Raw genomic sequence first — 20,617 nt, forward strand, 5'->3', positions numbered from 1 at the left:
CAAGATTGAACATGTTTCAGTCAGAGTGGTATTTAATTATTTGGTTCATGTCCAAATCTCACTTTATTTAAGATGTTATACTATGTGTGAATCTGTGCGATATAATAAGGCTATCAGATGATCTCATTAAAATCTCATGATTTTATACATACTTATTCCACTTTAACAGACATAAAGAGCATAATATGAAATTAACTGTTGATTGTAGAACTCCAATAAAACTGTAACTTAATGTTGGATACTGTCAGGTGATTGGCATTATTAAAGTTGCAACTGCTTGTTGTTTTAGGCAGAATAAATATTAACAAAGTTTCCTTTGTGCTGTAAGTCATCAACAATCTAACAAAAGCTAATGAAATTTAAGCATTAGCTAACAGTTTTCAGAACTTTAGGTCTACAATATTCAAAAACAGATTTTTTAATAAATTAAAGTTGTTCATATTTTATCCCTGTGCCTAGGGTCATAAACCCATTTTATGTTTCATGGATTCCAATAAAGTGGACTCTTTAAAACTAGGCATAGTGAAGGTGAGAATTTGTGCAGTCAAAATATTCATGAGATTACTGTGGTATGAGACAGACGATGTATTAGACAACTGCAGTAATTATAAGTTAAGTCTAATCTGTTGTTTCCTTCAATTCTTAGCATAAATCTACAGTACATTTGCATTCCAAGCTTTGCTTGCATTAATCTTTTAAGAAGACATGTTTAAACAGAGTAGGATTATTCAAAGTTGATTTAATATTTGCAAATTTTCATAGTTAACAGCAAACCCATTCTTTTCTGTCTGTCTGGGCACACTGCCATAGTGTTAATATTTCTCCTGGAATGGATGTGCTAATTTGGTCTAATTCCTTGTTTTCAAACACATACCATTACTCAGTAGTTTTAAATATGCGTTCTGGTGGTTATGCATCACCTGTACAGATCTTTGATGTCTATAATGAACATTTCTTAGATGTGGTTCTTCATACGGATCACATGCTTGCCTCTTACTGCATTACTTTTCTTGAAAAGGTCTGATTTTTCCCAGTACACATTTTCATATACAATGTAAAAGCATAACACCTGTTATCAATGACTTACAACAGACATACCCATTGGCTATTACTTTGGCTTGTGCTTTTCGTACAGCCTCAGAAGTGTCTCATCAAGGCAAAAGATAATATATAAGGCAGTCAGCTTCATAAAATGTCTTCAACATCTTCAAGAAGAAGACTTCAACATGCGGAATTTTACATTACACAACATCCTGTCTAGTAGAAGTGAAGGCATTAGAAGAACAGAAAATTAGCAGGAAGAAAAGGAAGAGATGTAAAAAAGGAAAACCAGAACCATAACATGTTTCACAAATGAGCCGATTTCAGGAAGGGATTTACCAGATGGTCCAAATTCACTTTACAAAATGTCCATTTGTTGATGGTCCCCAAACAGATTAAAATGTTTAAATGATTTTTATTAACATATTTCTCAGATTCAATAAATACCCCTAATATACCACTACTAAAACAATATGCAGAATGCATAAAAGAAATTAAACAGCCACACATTTGAACTGTCAGCTATACATTTAGTACAGCGATATGCAGGTTTGCATATCAAAAGAAATAAAGAAGGAAGTTACATGAAGGATTTCAGACCACACAACAATTTCACAGCTATTTAACACAAAAGAACATTTGTACATTCGTACTCACTGTATGTGCCACTGATAAGTTTTACCTATTTGAAAGCATCCCCCATGAAAGGCAATTGTCCACTAATGTGCTGGTATATCTTTCCATCTTTAAAATGTACACAAACCAAGATAACTGTCATCTTTTAGAAAAAACAGCCATTTCTCGATTTATGCACTCTTAATTTGCATATTTTTGGTTTAACACATTGTAAAAATATATACCATTTATTAATTTAGGTCAAAGCAGTTAACACACTTGGCCATTGGTTTTGAGAGTCGGCAATCTCTGTCTCCATTCCAGACACCATCCATCCAAAAAGTGCCATTGTTTTTTACTTCCTTGGGTCAGTGTCTTTATAAACATGACTTAAAATTTTAGCCACCTGGGCTATACACTTAAAAAAAGAATTGCTTTTCTTCCATTTTAAACCAAAAAAATATACATACTCTTGTCCAAGTTTGTTAACAAAATATAAGTCTGAAGAGGTACATCCATTCTGGAGCCCGAAATTGAAAGGCCATCATTGGATCTGAGAAACTTTATCTTTCACTTTTTCCTCAATGTTAGCAAAATACTTCATTTCAGCCAAAAGCACCTTTGCTCTGTTAAGGTCTCCTGAAATAAAGAACACACATTTATCACTCCATCATTCCTGACCATACGATATTGTGTATGTGAATGTAGTACTGAATGCCACTGTATCAATTCCAGACTGTCCAAGAGCAAGTGATCTTTGTGAAGAATATGGCTGGTGTTTTTATCAAAAGTGACTTTCATTTATACAGCTAGACATTTTTCCTGGAACATTCTGAGTGAAGGGCTTTGGTCAAGGGTAAAATAGCAGTACTGCGATTTGAACCACAATCTTCTTTCCTGTTAAGAGTCCACATACATTACCAAAGCTCCACACAGTTGCCCTGATGACTTGAGATATAGTCTTAGAGATTTATAACCTTAGAAAATCAAAATTGTTCTTGCATGCTGTAAATCTCAGAAATTCTAAGTGGGATGTATATATTTCTAAATTGTCACACCTCACATCTCCCCAGCTATCAAATAACAAAAAAAAATAATTTCTAATTACACATGAGGAACGAAATTCAGTAGTGCAAGAAAATAATATAGATTTAGTACAGTACCTTCGCTGAAAGATTTATTAATTTCTCCGATCAGGTTTTCCAATTTACCTATTCAAAGCAAAAAAGTACATTTTACAATTCAAGCTATCATTGCATTCATTATAAAAGTGCATACAAACTAGACACAAACAACGAAAAAAATATTTTAAAAGCGACTATAGTTCAATTGGAGTAACCACACCAGTGGCAGGCAATGTGACTTAAACATAACGCAACAATATACACCTACAATGGAGATGTCAACACTTAATATAAAGATTGCATTTCTCACATTTAGAAGCTTGAATTATATATGGATAATATTATGTAATGAGGTTGGAATCATAAATAATACATCTAAGAGTCCAATCTTGTTTACATCAAATTAGAACAGCTCTTTCAGCAGTTTAAAAATGTAAAGCACTTTGCAAAATTTTAGCTTATAAAGTGCCTATAATAAATTAATATGATGGACAGATTGAATGTCTGAATATGCAGATAATATATTTAAGCAAAGATAGATCACTCAGTTTTGCATCAGCATTATGAAAAATATATGTGCAGAATGAAGATAGGAACACTGTGCTAATCTTGTGAAAACTCGGCTGCTGGGACACACTATATAGCTATAAAGGCTGTGCGTTTATTTGTAATGTCCTGTATAGAAAAACATGAAATGTACATAATCTGACTGTCTAATAATAAATATCACCATACTTCATGCACAGGGTCAATTTTCTATCTTGTTTGAGCATTTACTTCAAGTAATGCATTTTGGAACTTTATAAATTATGTGTATTTCTTAGAGCAGAAGGAAGACTCTGCCAGAGGTGATAATTCTGCTGTTTATGAAGTACAATTACTTAAAATATTGAAGAATGTATTATAGCTATAGTTCCTTTCAAAGACAACTACCACTTCAGTTAAAATTTCATAGAAAAATTAACAGTTCATGTTAAAAACTAATACAAAGCACCAAGACGCATCATTTTACCTCTGACGAAATCCCAGATGTCACTGGCTTCTTCTTGACTTTGTGTTTCTGCCAGTCTTTCACTCATCTCCAGGATATCCTGGAGAAACTCTAGGCTCAACCCACAATCAGGGTCTCCCTCCAGTTTTATCCCTTCAAGTTCCAGCTAAGGAGAAATGAAGAGTTTTTTTTCCCCACATACTCAAATTGACGAATGCAGGTAATCTTTAAACTAGTGAAAAACGTCACTAAACGTCACGAAAGTGGTATTCTGAATGAAAATTACTGAAACTCCAATGCCTTTATTTATCCTGGTAAAATCAAGCCAAGTGTGCTAAGATACCATATGTATTCACTTCCAAATTTATTCATAGCCTCAAAAAAACTAACTAACAGCTGATTTTGTATGAAAATTTAGGTGTACATTTTATATAGTTCTTGAGAAAAACAAAGTATTGTATGACTTTCAGACCTCTATCTTACAAAGAACATATAAAAATAGTTGCATTATGTTTAATTGTAGTCAAACCCCAGCAATCAGTATTTTGTGACCCCACCTTTGACTTGTGGAGGGGATTACTTTAGTAACAAGTGATTTCCAGAAGCTTCTACAAACTTTATGATGTTTTGTGAAACTGCCAGATGACTGGAAAACATTAGAGAACTGACAACATTCATGTTCAACATATTTACATGGTATAAATAGATTTAAACATTTAACATTTGCATTTAAAAATATATGCCATTATTTTCCCATTAATGCTAATTGATACAATTACTGTAGTACTCCCTTTTATAGGTTAGACTGAAATTTATAAATGCTGAAACATCAAAACCTGTTTTTTTTTTGCTAAATCAGTTTTTACTTACAATTACAAGGATGTGAATACATTCCCAGGCTTGTGTCAATTATTCTGCAACATTCATTACTGCATTAATGTCACAAATGTTAAAAAGGAAAATACTGAAAATTGTAATACTGCACGTTAACACCTGTCAAGGAGTTGGCTCAGTTCAATAACTGGTTTTCATCTGTCAGTTCTCTCTTTGTATGCAAAAAGTAATGGCAATATTTTTAACTTATCTATGTACTGTATCATTGTCACTGCTAGTTTGACAGGACTGATACTTACCATATAAAGCCCACGACTGAGAGGCTTAAGTAAAGTTCTGTATGCTCTGTTAACCAGGGCAGACTGACTTTCAGAGTATTCCTGCTCCTGCTGTAAGAGACATCACAAAATAACTTCCAGGAAGTAATCAATAAAGACCCTGCATGTTATTTATTACAGCACATGTTCCAGAAATCGCACAGGGCAATCATAAGACTTTATTTTCCCCAAAAGTCCATTTTTTCCCTTTCCGTCAGTGTTCAATGTAGCATATTTAACATGATCTGATGATGTGATATAATAAATTATTTGTGAAAGGAAAGTTACTAGCTCTGACAGGCAGAATGTGCTTGAACATACCAGAGGTTAAAAGCACTTGATAACTCTTTATATGAAATGCCTCTCATTTTCATTAAAAAAATAATGTAGAAAAAACAGAAGGTCCACGTATATCTGGGACTAAACAGCTTCAGTCTTGAGGCCAAGCATGAAAAACGTATTCACAAACCTGAAAGGTACAGGTCAGCCCAGAAGATGACTTTATGCTCAGGAGTAAAATAAGCACAAAAGGGCACAACTACAAGTTGCTCATGAGAAAGTGTATTTATGGCTGAAAGGAGAGGCTTTTTACACCAATTTATGTGGAGGTTTGGACCATGGTACCAAGCCATGTTGTTGAAGCTAATACTGGAGATCAATAAACTATTTAGACAAAGGTACCATAGCAAGCTACTATTTTTCTGGACCAAATTTCCAAAACCTTCACAATAAGCATATAAAGTATTACAGAAGCAGCTGTAAACTGCTTTATGCTGACCCATGGTAAAAGCTACAACACAGCTGGTCATTTATCAATTACATCATAAATAATAACGTGAAATTAGGTGCAAAAAAGTTACGATTACCTAAGCAGTGCTTCAAAGTGCCTTGTGCATTTAAAAAAAAGGTCTATTATATTCAAACAAATTAACACAACATTGAGGACCAGATCTGTACATGTGTATTGCCTACTGTTTAGATGCAACTCAGTCCAGTTATGAAACAACTACATTAACGGCAATGTGGGATTATGCAGTACTTTTGTAAACCTACAGCCAAACCTTGGCATTCAGATCTGCTTGCCATTTTATGAATATATCTGGATAGGCTAATTTTACACTTACCAGGTCCTGAGTGACAGAGAAAATTTGATTTTTTAAAGGTTTTGTCATGCTTGGAATAGATGAATGTTTTGAATCCAACAACAGAAGCTGGTGTGTACGAAACATGTAAAAGGAAATAACTGAAAAAACATCTCATGTTTGGAAGACAAGTTGAAGGTACCAGGCTTATGCAGCCAATGGGAATCAATGAGAATTAAAAGTGGCCGATTTCTATGCTATATCCATACATCATGCTACACAAAACACCAACAGTCAGTCAAGCCCCTCATTTAAAACTGATCTGTAGACTGGATCATCTCCAGAGTCAGTCTGCTCTTAGGACCTCAATATCCAAAAGCATGAATTAGTCAGTACCAAACCATATGGTTAAATATGGTTAACAATCAGCAGGAGGCAGATGAAGCTGCATGTTTTCCTGGGGGCTTGAAATAGCATTACAAGCCAAATTTTCACTTTTTTCCTGATAATTCTTTAAAGTAGTGCAGAGTAACAGAAAGTGCTTTGGGGGGAAGCTCAATACCCCACCATGCTAATCCCCTGTTTGTCCTTTAATATGCACCATGTTGTATCAAACAGACTCTTCTTCAAGCCAAACGCTTTTCACATCATATCACTTGAGTTAAATGCAATCAGACAAGCCATTTATTTTTAAAGCAAAGTCTTTATTTTTAGACATGAATAGTCTCCATATCCAACACTACTGCATTGCAATGTGGAATTCCAAAATCCTCAGACCAGACTACAAAGTACTGAGTGCAAAGTTAAAAGATACACTCAGTCTATTTGCGGGAGCCTATGGGGAACTGAAAGTGTTACTCCTGCCATCTAATTCCACTGCTATTCGAGCCCGACTTTTTTGTAGCTTGAACATGACATGAGTATGCCTACACGATAATTTTTAAAAATGTCTGGAGACATTAGAGTTGGCAGGTGCACGCACGCTATGGAGACTGGTGAACCTTCACTTACAGACCATACCAGAAATGCAAGATTATATTTGATTGACAAAAAAAACACCAGTCCATAATTCACTGGGTTTTGATTCTATTCATTGGACTTGTATAGATGCTGAACAGAAACAAGCTGTGGACAGTGGAAGTACAAGTCTACACAGTGACCCAACAACGTTTTGCCCATTTAAGAACTAATTGCAGAAATCGTGCCATACTCCTGCTTGCTGCATTGCTTACCTGCGTTTTCTGGCTGAAATTATCAGGGTGGAGAGAACGCTGAAGATGCATGTACCTTTTCTGTAACTTCCGAACATCCAGAGCAAAGGATATTTCACTAAAACAGTGCATAAAGGTTTATTAACATCAGGTGCACTTACACCAACATCTGATGATAGTCGAGCAATAAATGCTGCAGATGTAAAAAGTCAACTAGCATGTACAGGATTCTTAATGGAACAAGTATTAAGTTTATTCCATGCTGAAAAGAGAAGAAAGAAAACACAACGTTTCGGCCACGGAGCCTCACACCTGAAGAAGGCTCCACAGCCAAAACGTTGTGTAGTCTTTCTTCTCTTTTCAGTATGGAATAAACCTATTACTTGTTCCTTTGCAGCCTGCGCATACTGACGCAGTTACCCACCTGAACTAGGATTCTTAATAGCAATATTTCTATGTACTCTCTAAGAATTAAAACGTTTTAAGAAATGCAAAACTGTTTTATGCAGTCACGTTTAACAAAGATATGGAAACCCATCAAGGTTACAAAACCATGTGTAACTTTAGCATATCAGAGGGATATCTCTGAAAACAATTTCAGTCAGCCAACGCAGACACTTGACATCGAAACTGCTCAAGTGGGGAAACTACTCAGGGTGCCACACAGACCAGATTCCTTCTCACCAGTCCATGATGTCGAAGAAGTTGATGTTTTCATCAGGTGGTTGGATGACAAGGCAAGCCTGGCAGAAGAACGCAGGAGGCGTCTGCAGCGGTGCCTCGCATTTCCAACAGTTTAGTTTTTTCAAAACCGTGCAAAAAGTCCTGGAAATCATACCGCATCGACGTTTCAAGAGCGATGTGGCTGGGATCTGAGTTGGTTTAAAGCGCTCCAGAAACCGCAATGTTTTTGAACAGACTCCAGAGGAACAGCGGCTGCCCGAGCCATTCAATGTGAACACCGTTACGAAAGCTTCATAGCCAGACGTGGAAGGTAGATGTTTTAAGACAGATTGCTCATTTCCAACATATAGCCCTAGGCCACAAACTCTACGGAGCGAGCTCGCAAATCGTAATCTGTTTAATATCAGCATTGTTTTTTCCTTTAAGTCACTGTCCATGCATGCCGGTACTACCTTCACCTCTCGTAAGAGGAGGAGGTGGTTAGGGAAGAAAACAGGAAGCATCAGAATTATTTCCGGTTGGATATATAAAACATACAATTATTTAAAAGTAAATATGCAGTATTAATACTTTGGTATTTACATGTATTAATTTAAATTTGTGGGTTCGTTTAATATTATGGAAGTCGGCAAACCTCAAGTTTAAGTCACATATTTCACAAATTAGGGCTCAAGGCAGAGGCTGAACTACATTTCCCAGGCTGCCCCAGCGATTCCCCGATTGGTTGGCTTCTGTAATTGGTTGATTTTGTAAAACGTTTCGGCGTTGTTGAATGTACTACCTGAGATTGAGGAATAATCGGGGAATTCTGGGCACGTGAGTTGCTGATTTTGTTGAACTCAGGTATGACCTTACTCGTATGAATCATGCAAAATGAAAACAGCATGCTTCTGTATTTTCTTCAAGTTTACGTTACTGTATTAGTTTTATTGACCGGGAGTCATGGGCGCAGTTTTTTTTTTTTACTTTTTCTTTTAATGTGTACGTCATCTGAGCTCATTGCATAGATTTAGCTACAGTTTCTGATTTCTTTAGTCATGTTAAAGAAATGTGTCTCATATCTTAGACGTGTTTCCTTAATTATTTCGACCTATGTTACCATGTGGCGCCGGGAAGAAGGAGGTTCTGTTATTGTTATTGCGGACGGATGCAAGTTTGCTTCCTTGTAATGCAGGGACTGCAGACTATGGGATGCCAGGCACTTTGCCAGAAATATATATATTCTAAATAATGCCCCCCTACCAAAACGAATGACAACTTTTAATGAAAACATTTTATTTTGTTTTTACCTCGGGCATATCAAGATCTTGTGGATGAAAGGATTATATAGATGTACAATAAAATTTAGCTGCAAGCCACTCTTGACCTTTGCATTACCGTGCGCCGCCACAACCCCTCTTTTGCTGCGGAAAATTTGCAGATATGTGCTAAATGGGTGCGGGACGTCACAGGCCGCCAAAGACCGGGAAGCTGTGCAGAACTGCACAGATTTGTCGGAATCTGCACTAGCATTGTGCCGAATGCTTTGAAGAAGGCACCTCGGATATAGCGTTTTATGTTTTTTAATACAATGATTTTTTATGTTTAGTGTTTAAGTGCAGCGTTAATTTGAATTGGAAGTTACATTCATCACAAGATAATTTATTAAAAGGTCAAAAACAAGGAAAATCCACTGTCTCTCAGGGATTTTATCATAAACGTACGAAAGTACCCTGTCCAAGGCAGGTGATTTTCTTACCATTTTAAATTCAACCATTATTGATGTGCTTGATTATCCAACCCCATTTGCTCATGTTCACGAAAGAATATGCAGTTATGTCCGTGGCTGTCAAAGTGTTTGGCCTGACCTTGGTACCCGTGTTGTGTTTGCATCTATAAACATAAAAACAACATACCAGTTCTTCTGAGCCAGGAAGTAGAATCATGATTTTGTTTCCACATGAGAAGTAGCATCAAAGGTTAACAACAGGAAGCAGCTTTGTGCTGAAGGAAAAACAAGGGTGTGCAGAGGAAAGCTAGACCACTAACTACTGTTCTGGTGCCTCTGTTGTGCTTGATGTTTTCAGTAAAGGTAACCAGGGAGCTTAACCATGTCTGAAGAGCCTGGCCCCAGTGACACCCAGCCTCAATCCCAGTCCCAATCCCAATCCCAATCCCAATCCCAATCCCAGTCCCAGAGCAGCTCCAGTTCTTCGTCGGCGCCTCAGTCTTCCAGCCAGTCATCCTCCTCTTCGGGCTCAGGCACGCTGAGCTCCGTCGACACCATCCCTGTGCGGGACCTCTCGTCCATTCCTGAGGAGGCCGAGGACCCGGAGGAGCCTCCCCCACAGCCCTGGGGCCGCCTGCTGCCCATGGAGAAGGGCTTCGCAATGCACAGTGAGGGCTGCCTGTCTGTACTGGGTCCCAAAGGACAGTTCTGTGCCATTTAGCCATCGCTGCCTTTCGGAAGCTTGTAGAAAGAAGTTATATCTCCTGATTATGAATCTGAAAGTGAATGGGCCGCTTTACCTAAATAGTTAATTTCTTCAGTGTTCTCGAACATTTTATTAAGTGGTGTGTTCAAGAGAAAGTTTGTACCGTACATTGACTTTGTGTACAGTACTTATTGTGAACAGCCTAGAAGAGCATACTGTAAAATGGCCACTTTGAAGTATAAAGAAATATTTACTAATTATTTCTTTGTGTTGTGTGTTGTGACCTTAAGCAGTTGCGAACATTAATCGTTTAATGTTAAACGCGGCAAACCTGGCCTTTTTCTTTCAGACTGCATAAAGGATGAATACTGGTTTGGGAGAGACAGACGATGTGACTACAGTTTTAATAATGCCTTAATCAGAAAGTCAGAAAAGTACGCAAGTTACAGTAAGAAGCACTTCAGGATATTCAGGGTAGGAGGTACTTCTGTTATCGTCCTTGGTCAGCAGTTCCGGTATCCACTAGGAACAATTCCTTTTGAAGATTTAATGCTTTTGTTATCCCAATATGTCTCTTTATGAGAAAATTATGTAATAATTCATGAAATAGTTGTCTGATGCTGTGATTAATTGGGTCACAGTTTTGTAGGAAACTGACACATTTTTAACACCTCCTTCCCCTCCCTTCCCCACTCCAACTGTTCTCTGTGCAGGAAAGCGGAATTCCGTATATTGAAGACCACAGTGGGAATGGGACCTATCTTGACGGACAGTATATGGGACAGGGCAAAAAGTTACCACTGGCAAATAATGCTGAACTGGCGCTTTCTGTCCCCCAGAACAAAGGTAGAATTATTCTGTGTAATTATTGTTACTAAGTTTGTTTGTTTTTTGGTGGGGTGTTCGAAAATGAGTTTTTAAGACATCTACACATCAGTGTGTGAACTAACTTGTGTTAGTGTGAATTAAATTGTACTGCCCATGTAGCTCAGGATTCCTTCTTCTGACGTATTTAACCCGTTCTAGAGACTGTTGCTTTATAAACTTTGTCATTTCTAAAGTTCTCATATCCATGCATAGCTTTTTGTAGGAATCCCAAATGTATCCTGTAATGTTTAATTAAATACATTTTGTATAAGGGAAGCTGGTGATATGTTCCATTAGTCTTGCTCTTTTTCTTGCTTCCCAGTACCTAAAATGAAATATTTTATTTTTTTCTCTATAGTTTTTGTGTTTATTGACCTCACCGTTGATGAACAGTCAAACCTCCCAAAGGAATTCAAGGACAAATACTTGATATCAAGAAAAATTGGATCGTAAGTAGAGCAGTCGTTTAGTGTGTTGCCTCGCTAAAGGGGGTGTTGGCAGGGAGATGAGATTTTTTTTTCTAACGGAGTCAGGCCTTATCTTCCAGAGGAGTTTGTGGAGAAGTTAAACTGGCATTTGAACGGTCTACATGCAAGAAGGTGGCAGTGAAGACTATAAATAAGAAGGATTTTTCATCCACTGACGTGAGTGTGGGATTTCAAAAGGAGTGGTCTGTCTTTTTTATTCTTTTAGAATTTGTTGGCTCCTTCTGAATTGGAGGTTAACTCAAAGGCTAAAGTAATGTTTTGATTTTTAGAGAACAAATCCTTCAGCCGAAAGAGAAATTGAGATTTTGAAGAAAGTAGACCATGTACGTGAGTAACCTGCCGTTCGACCTAGTTGTCAGTGGGTGTTGCTAGATGTCTTTAGGTTTTTGGTAGTAAAATATCTGCAAGATGTTGCTTTGTGTAATTATACCCTCTTACTACTTTTTTGCTTAGTATGGACAAAGCAATTTATACAAGTTACTTTATTTAGCAAACATTCAAATGACTGAGAAAGGCCATATTCTTTCTGAACATCATTTTATGCTAATTGTTTCAAATGTGTGGAGACACAAAAACACAGCATCTCTGGGTTACAAAACCTGTATACCCGCATTGTTTTAATACACTAGTAATTATGGAAATGTGACTATAATTAGTTCTGGCTGTTTCATAGCTTTAGAAAGAAGAATTGTCTAGAAAGAATTCCACTTTGCATATATTAAGTCAAAGTTAACACCCAGGGATAGGTGTTAATGTACTGTACATGTACTGCTATGCAAATGTCAGGGCTTGTGAACTGTTCTGCTGTTTTCACATTCCCTTCATGCAAAACTCTAATTCTTTCGTGATCATCAGCTTCAATTGCTTTAAATTAAACTGATTCAAGCCATTTATTTTTATGAACAGTTATTTCTGGTGGCTAACAGCTAACAGTTATTTCCGATAGATCTCTGTTTTGTAGCTTGTATCTTTTAGCTTTACGGAAGTGTAAAGAGAAACAAATAATTTTGAAGATGAATATTACGCTAATGAGTCCATTAGATTTGAACTGGTAAATGTGGTGGATTTATTATCTGTCTGTTATTACCACTTAATGTTTGCTACTAGCTTACAGTTTACCTTGAGTTGTTGTGCTCACGTTTCTGAAGGTTTTGATCAGTGTGAATCAAATATCACTGAATTACAAGCCTGGTTTTAATGTTTGTCAGTACTTTGTGGTTGATGGGTCCTTTTGTTGCTGTGCCGCCAAGCTCTGAATCACCAGCCCAAAAGAACTCAAGGAATTAGGCCACATTTAGTACTTTTAAATGTAGCCTGAACCCTTTTCTTATAAAGACTTTTTCAAAGGTCAGTTTCTGCTTGATTTCCTTTCTTATTGGTATCTAGTAAAACTGCTTTATCCTGGGCTAGTTTTACAGTTTATTCATGATGTTGCTGGACCGTGCCAGTGTCATGAATCTGATTTATACTTAATTAAGTTGCTGCTTGTTAAATATTGTACTGTATATATCATTGACTTCAATGTCAGCATTTAATACAGTGGTGAAAGAATGCCTTTTCCCAAAATCTGCCATTATTTTAGATTTATTTTTATTTTACATATATATATATAATGTAATCATATCTCTTGAAATTATTTTTTCTTTCCTAGCCTTGTTTGATAAAGACTGTAGACTTCTTCCAGACTGAAGAGACTTATTACATTGTCTTAGAACTGTAAGTATGTTGCCAGAAACAAAGTGCACTGCATTTTTATTTTTTTGTAATGTCTTCGGGCCTAAACTTAAATTCTGTACCTATTGCTTAATGTAAAAAAAACATAGACAATGTTTAAAAGAAAGTACAGGCATTTTTATTGTATTTATAATAATTGCATTGTCATCATAGCAACAACTCCAAGAACAAAAAAAAATTGGTCAACATTAAGTCATGCGTGACTGAAATTGAATGGTTGCTGTCTTGGCTAAAGTTGTTCTAAAAGTGAAACCGACTGCAACAATATTGTCCGTTACCTGCTGAGTTTCCCTAGTGGCCAAATGATCATAGCTCTCACAGATGGCATGATGACTCATGCAGCCTGAAATTCTGGTTCTAGCTTCAACAGGATTAGGATATAATCACCTGTCTTATTAAATAAGTTATATAGAGAACTAATTTAGTCTCTTTTTTACAGTGATAGGTTTTAGAGGCTGGCTTTTAAATATGATGTAGCATCACATGCTGTGCAATTTCTTCATTTGTCATTGAGAGACACTTAATTAACGTCCTACTTGGGAAGTCTATAACTGTCAGTTCCTTGCCCATTCACAAAATCTTAGTCTTGTAATTGGGGTAACCTTGGGGTTACTGTTTTCTTGTGACTGGATTTAATGGTATGCAAAGTTTCTTTTGGTCAACAGATTAAGATAGCTTGGGGAATAAAACTTTATTTAAAGTAACTTTAATGTCAAGAATACTAGCAGCATGGAGCAGTGGTCAGGGTTCTGGACTTGTAACTGGAAGGTTGTGGTTTCAAATCCCAGGTGATTTGAACCCACAAATTCAACCCACAGCAGCACTGCTGTTGTAGCCTTAAGCAAGGTACTTTACTAGAATTACTGCAGTAAAATACCCAGTTGTATTTGTGTATGGGTGCCAATGTGAGTTGTTTTGGTTAAAGGCTTTAGCAATATAACTTAGGAAAGTGAATATGATGCTAGTTTTCTGTGTGCTGCATTGCAGATAACTGAGGAAATCTGAATGAAATCCTGAAATCTTAGGACTTTAGTATTGCTATATGCTTCATGCTCTTTGAGGGAACAGTAAACAGGCTGTACAACATAGTTGGGAAGATTTGCATTTGTGAATGCTGGTCACATTTGTCACATTGAGAGCCTGAGTGAACAGGCAAGAGCACGGACCTCTTCCATGGAAGTGGATTTTGGTCACAAGGTCACACAGAAGATGCTCTGCTTTCTTGTGAAAAACAAAAACCTTCCGTGTTCTTCAGACATTGACGTTGAATACCAGATGAACTGTCTGAGATTTTCATTGAGACATTACCACCCCCTGCACAAATTGGATTTAATTATGAGATGAGAATAAGCTGCATTGCTTAATAAATGGATGGAATTTGATATATGCTAATTTTCCTGTTTATTTGTTTTATAAAATGCCACATTCTTAACTAAATAATACTATGATACAAGCATGAGTCATGCGGTGCATTCTGATCTTTTAACATTGCAGTGAAAGAATATTGCTCATATTGGTGTGTGTGGTGCTTATTTTCCATCACAGCTGTAATCTGAACTGTTTGAAACTGATGAGTCATTTTGTAAATTTACAGTTTAGTTTAATTTAGAGGAAGACTTGTTCCTGTATCGGCAAGGGATGTTAATAACTAGTATTGTTTATTTAAATATGGGGTAACTAGATTATGTGACTGTTACACCCTCTTGATAGGAGCAGAAATGGATTGTTATATATATACATTTTAAAAGGAAAACTTTAATTTTTACAATACTGTGCTTGTATTTTAACATTTTAGTATTTGCAAAGTAGTAGGAGAGCTTCCTCCTCTGGTAAAGAGTAGTCATAAAAAAAGCATTATTCACTTTCAGTTTTGCTGATGTCTCTAAATAAAGCTTTGATGATTAATTGCAGTGCTAGAAAATTAATCTGTCATTGACAGAAAAAGTGTGTTTCAGACAGTTTTATGCATATGAGTAAAAAAAGTAGCACAGCATGTGCTACAGTAGATAGAAACAAATTAGCTGTGTTCGTTATGCATTTTAAGATCTAAGCATATGGCTTTCATAAGAGATGGGAGAAAAAACATCCATCTCGTGTAGTTAAATAGTTTTCAGCAGGACCTGCAGTTATTATAAATCAATATATCAAGAAAGATCAACATATATAACTTTCCAAGAATCATCCTTTTCTAATTAATCAAATAATAACCACATTGTAACCAGAGATAAACTTTCACTGTTATTAAATATAATCCCTTTAGCTTAAAGTGCATCTCTGTAGAACCCAGCAGTGCTCATTTCAGCCAGAATTTCATGCTTGTTAAGATCAAAAACACAATATAAACAGGACAAATTATCTAGTTTTATGTAAATATTTTACTTAAAGGCCTTTAAGTATTGCCGGGGAAAACTAACTGTTGAAACAAAATTTGAAGCTACATCCCACCTAAGTATGTTTAAATGTTTCTCTCAGGATGGAAGGTGGGGAGCTATTTGACAGAGTCCGTAGCAGGTCAGGGCTAAAAGAATCAACTGCAAAGCTGTATTTCTATCAGATGCTTCTAGCAGTAGAGGTGAGTTGCTTTTAGCTGTAACTTAAAAAATGCTTACATAGTATACATTAATAATGTATTCACACAAAAAAATGTTACTGCAAAAATTAGAATGCATGACTTGTGTTCTGTATATACTAGTATGTTGCGGTTTGTGATGTATATACTCTCTATTGACACTAAAGTTTTCATCTTTATTGCGAAAAGACACACCATGTTAGTGGGTCTTCCCATCAGTTCCATAAACTATTGTTGTAAGCTTGTCAATTCAACGCTCTGCTTGATTATATTCAACTTTACAGTTTGATCTTTGATTATGAATTGACGTCTGAATACAGTATATTGTAAAGATATTAGTTTTTCCATCTGTCATCTTTAGATGAATAACTAATTACAGTAATGAGTTTTTTTTCCAAGTATTAATTATTTTATCATCTCACATTGAGGAGTCCATTTTCTCAATAAGAGTAGGGAGTTATCCTGGTGTCCGGGCCACTATTTCCCCCTCGGCCTATACTGTGGCCTCCATGTATGATTGGCTTGCACTTGCCCTGCGATGGGCTGGTGCCCTGTCCAGGGTGTACCCTGCCTTGCACTCGTTGCTTGCCGGGTAGGCTCCGGCTTCCCACGTCACCGTATGGTATAAAACAGTTTGGCAAATGACATGACATTGAGTATCTAAAAGAGCACTTAAGTCACAGTATGATCAGAATTCAACAGAAGAATCCTGATTAGGTCTCACACAAGGATTTACATTACTCCTGTCTTGGAGTGCTTGCACTGGCTTCCTGTCTGGTTTCAAGTTGACTTTAAAATCCTTTTGCTTCCATTCAAGGCTGTACATGGATACCCAGTAGCAAATGTGTTTTTCTGTGTACTCTCCCCTATGTAAGCTACACTCAACTGCTTCTGGTTTACACTAGATGTGTTCCCACTTCTGGGCTGTGTGTGACAGAAACGTGTGTTGTTCTGTCACAAGACTCTGGAATACCAGCCCAAAGGAAACCAGGGACTGAGCCATACTGTGTACTTTTAAGTCCATCTTCAAAACCTACTTTTTTGAGAGGCTTTTTTGTTATTGTTTAGTCTTCATCTACTTTTTGGTGTTTTTTTCTGCTGTTTTACAGACAGTGCTTCTCACATATTGTAAATATTGCTTTTAAAGGAGCTACATAAAATAGTTGAGCATCGTTATTTTCTTTATAACAAGGTTCAGCCCTATATTCTCAATGTTTAACAATCACAATATACATGCTAGTTTTTTCTCATGTGGGAGAAATGAGCACCAGAATTTAATTCAATTTTTTCTTAAATTAGATGAAATTGTAGTGATCTAAAAATTCCTTTTACTTAACAGAAACCTTCCTTTTTTTACTCCAGGAAATGTAACATAGAAATGGCCTGTCACTTAATTGAACAAATAAACAAATCCAATGTTTTCTCTCATTATTTGCAGTACCTCCATAACAATGGCATAATCCATAGAGACCTCAAACCAGAAAATGTGCTGCTTTCGTCCAATTCTGACGTGTGTCTCATAAAGGTTGGTATAATATTTTTTCATCTCATAGTCCTCAAAAAGGCACTTTAATGTTTCAGTTACTGTATGCTGATAATCACATGTAAGATCCCGTCTGCTTTGCATGTATTTTTTTTACTTTTGATCATTGCAGTTTTATTTGTCTAATCTTTCCCTGTGTTATGACCATCCCTGGGACAAAGTCTGTGCAATTTTTGCAAAAACAGACCAAGGTCTACTTCTCAGCGTCTTCATTTAATGTAAGCACTAATCAGTATGTATGACACTCTGTATGCTACCCCCTGTCTTCTGTCATTAGATCACAGATTTCAACCAGTCGAAAATTTTAGAGGAGGCGTCCCTGATGAAGACCCTGTGTGGCACACCTACCTACCTTGCCCCTGAAGTTTTCACCCATGCAGAGACAGTGGGCTACAGCAGGGCTGTGGACTGCTGGAGTCTAGGAGTCCTGTTGTTTGTTTGGTAAGTAAGGTTACCACTTTCCAATGACTTACTTTAGACAAAAGAGTCATTGGTATTGGGACGGTTTACACCTAGAGAACTGGGCAAAGGAACCTCGGAGTGTTCTGCATAGTGTGAAAAATGTTTTATCTGTTGTCTGTACAGCTTGAGTGGGTACCCACCATTCCATACTCATCAGGGAATCAACTTAAGTATCAAGGAACAAATCACCCAGGGGTTATACAGTTTCCTCCCATCTATCTGGAATAAGATTTCAGAACAAGGTAAGGTCTGAACTACTGCTTATACTGTGCAGTTGATGTGTTGTTTTAGACCCTTTACTACCCTGATAATTAAAAAGGTTCTTTTAGAGACACTGGGGGAAATTATTTTTTTTCCATTGCAAGGGGTCCTGCTTTTATTTCCATCTGCCTCGATTCAATGATTTATGACTGCTTATTCACTTAGTTTGCTTAAGGCATAAATGATTTTGATAAAACTTATTGTCAACATTTCAGCCAAGGACCTTGTGAAGAAGCTACTTGTTGTAGACCCAGAGAAAAGACTGTCAGTCCAACAAGCACTGCAACACCCTTGGCTCCAGGTCAGTTCCTCAGTTATCCAGTAGAATGCTGGATTCCTTTCCAGGAAAGACTTGAATTACAATGAAGTTTTTTTTTTAAAGATTGTAATGGGTTAACATTAGACAACACATTATTGCTTTATTTAATTTAATCAAGATGCATATTAGCAATGAAAGTATTCTTCTTATTACTGAAGGTATAGTGGTAAAGAGTTTTGGCCAGTTTCAAATTTTATAATGGAAAATTATGATGACAATTGTAAGTGTATGTTATTTTTGTTTTTAATTGCACTTTATAAGCATTTCATTGCACATGTGCATATGACAAATAAACTGAACACAACTTAGGCTATATATATACAATTATATTATATAATTAATTGCATTGAATGAAGGTATCAGTCAAATTAGCTAATAACGTCCATTTTCCTGTTGTGAAACACTGCATATTGTAACTAAAACTCCCACGGTGTAAATTTTAAACTTCCAGTTACTGTTACTAGCTCAAAAAATGCAGATGGCATAGTCACTTTGTAATTCAACACAACATAGATGACTCTTCAGGTTTCAAGGTTTAAGACGGGGATTTTAAAAGGAGCAAGTTGCAATACTTTTGTAGAGTATTGTAGTGTAAGTGGAGTTTAAAAAAAAAACATTACATTAAATTCTTTAGCAGAAGTGGCACAGGATATAAGAAAATTTTTCTCCAGACAACCTCCTCCTCTATCAACACCGTAATCTGGTGAGAAACGTGTGATGTTTCATACAGCCTGTATTTTATTTCTAGATGGAAATGTCATCTACATGAACTGGGTAAGGTGGAGTACTTCTGCTTATTTAAGTGATAAGAGGAAAATTAAAACTGTCCAAGGAATACTCGCCTTTTGATTATTGTGGAGAGAATAAGAACTTGCAGTATAACCTGCCGTTAGCTTCATTCCCTTGTGCTCAAATTGAATTACTTTCTTTTCAGGATGAAGATATGAGGGCAACGGCAAAGAAATTAATGTATCCAGAAAGTGTAACTGGCGAGGATCAGGTACTGTTTTTCTTATCCATGATACCTTAAGACATTCAGCATATAATAGTTTCTGTTATTCCATTTTTAATTAAATGTCCAAGTGTTTTATATCATTTTATTATTTTATTATATATGACATAAATACTAGTGATTAGCCACAGTCCCAATAAATAAATCCTGTATTAGTGATAACTGGGGTTCTTGAGACCTGTGGAAGATGTACTGTATAACGTTAACTATTAAGTTAGCTTTGCCAGGTCAGCTCATGTGATGAAAACAAAAATATCTTCCTGTCTGGTTCCCATTTAGTGATAACTAATATGTATAAAATTATTTTAGCCATCTTCCAGTAGAAAGCGACCACTGCAGGAAAATGTGGATGAACAACTGAGCAAAAGAATGTCAAGTGGACCATCCACTTAAAACCAGACGGCATGAGAAATTTTACACAGTGCACATTTTAAAGACTTTCACAGACGGCTGGTTCGCAATCCTTTCTATTGTTATTTAAAAGTTGCTCTGCACCGTTTTGTGGAAACACATTTTAGACTGTTATCGTACTGTCTGAAGAATAATCTTGTGTTCAATAAACTTTGAACACTTTCAGGGAAAAAAAAACACCCGTTTTCTTCAGAAACTTTGTGTGGTATTAACTTTACAGAAGCATGACGATTTCAAATGGTCCAAGTTCTTTTGATGCTTTCCTCCTTATTAAAACTGAATCAGGTTTTCAGACTTTTTTACTTGATTAAAATTTTCTTTAAAGAATGACAGGCTTAATTTGATTTTTTTAAAGTTGTCTCTTTTTTTGTGACAGCAGTATATTCAGGACGTTCATATAAATGTCTTTGTAAAGAATGACGCCAAGACACCAACACGTTTAATTTGATAAATTATTAGCTTTGTAAAAAAAAAAACCTCTTTATTTTTTAAGAAAACATTTTTATAGCTTTTTTATGCAGGACATATGACATAGGTGTATCTGATTATCCTGTACTGTTTTATTTTTGTTTTCCCTGTTTTACTTGGTTTTTGTTAAAGTGACAGCTTTCTAATAAAAAGCAACTGTAAAAAGCTTT

The 20,617-nt window shown here is 36.3% G+C and overlaps 2 protein-coding genes across 3 annotated transcripts; one reads left to right on the plus strand and one right to left on the minus strand.

The window, feature by feature from the left end:
* Positions 1–719: 719 nt before the first annotated feature.
* hscb (HscB mitochondrial iron-sulfur cluster cochaperone) lies at positions 720–8,383 on the minus strand. Its single transcript, XM_088935916.1, has 6 exons — positions 7,900–8,383; positions 7,237–7,333; positions 4,905–4,994; positions 3,793–3,937; positions 2,820–2,867; positions 720–2,295 (listed from the first exon to the last, which is right to left on the minus strand). The coding sequence occupies exons 1-6, from the start codon at positions 8,334–8,336 to the stop codon at positions 2,201–2,203; spliced, it is 912 nt and encodes a 303-aa protein (XP_088792042.1). The 5' UTR covers positions 8,337–8,383; the 3' UTR covers positions 720–2,200.
* chek2 (checkpoint kinase 2) lies at positions 8,096–20,612 on the plus strand. Of its 2 annotated transcripts, none has more exons than XM_088935915.1 (15): positions 8,096–8,209; positions 9,966–10,275; positions 10,663–10,787; positions 11,027–11,159; positions 11,539–11,629; positions 11,728–11,824; positions 11,938–11,991; positions 13,320–13,384; positions 15,875–15,974; positions 17,410–17,496; positions 17,792–17,955; positions 18,100–18,218; positions 18,453–18,538; positions 19,491–19,556; positions 19,878–20,612. In XM_088935915.1, exons 2-15 carry the CDS (start codon positions 9,990–9,992, stop codon positions 19,959–19,961), a joined length of 1,557 nt encoding a protein of 518 aa, XP_088792041.1. In that variant the 5' UTR covers positions 8,096–8,209; positions 9,966–9,989; the 3' UTR covers positions 19,962–20,612. The 2 variants fall into 2 exon arrangements, with proteins under 2 accessions (XP_088792041.1, XP_088792039.1); XM_088935913.1 differs by lacking the exon at positions 8,096–8,209 and adding an exon at positions 8,633–8,742.
* Positions 20,613–20,617: the final 5 nt, after the last annotated feature.

Source organism: Atractosteus spatula, chromosome 17, assembly GCF_055471065.1.
Source record: "Atractosteus spatula isolate fAtrSpa1 chromosome 17, fAtrSpa1.hap1, whole genome shotgun sequence".
Taxonomy (NCBI): Eukaryota; Metazoa; Chordata; class Actinopteri; order Semionotiformes; family Lepisosteidae; genus Atractosteus; species Atractosteus spatula.

What these genes read in the sequence shown, in the direction of transcription:
- hscb (XM_088935916.1), bottom strand. Translation starts at nt 8,336, where the DNA reads ATGGACAGTGACTTAAAGGAAAAAACAATGCTGATATTAAACAGATTA. An exon ending in TTCTTCGACATCATGGACTG is followed by an intron (nt 7,334 to 7,899) that starts GTGAGAAGGAAT and finishes GCACTGTTTTAG; the next exon opens with TGAAATATCCTTTGCTCTGG. An exon ending in TCAGTCGTGGGCTTTATATG is followed by an intron (nt 3,938 to 4,904) that starts GTAAGTATCAGT and finishes ATTTCTCCTTAG; the next exon opens with CTGGAACTTGAAGGGATAAA.
- chek2 (XM_088935915.1), top strand. Translation starts at nt 9,990, where the DNA reads ATGTCTGAAGAGCCTGGCCCCAGTGACACCCAGCCTCAATCCCAGTCC. An exon ending in AGCACTTCAGGATATTCAGG is followed by an intron (nt 10,788 to 11,026) that starts GTAGGAGGTACT and finishes TTCTCTGTGCAG; the next exon opens with GAAAGCGGAATTCCGTATAT. An exon ending in GTGTAACTGGCGAGGATCAG is followed by an intron (nt 19,557 to 19,877) that starts GTACTGTTTTTC and finishes AAATTATTTTAG; the next exon opens with CCATCTTCCAGTAGAAAGCG.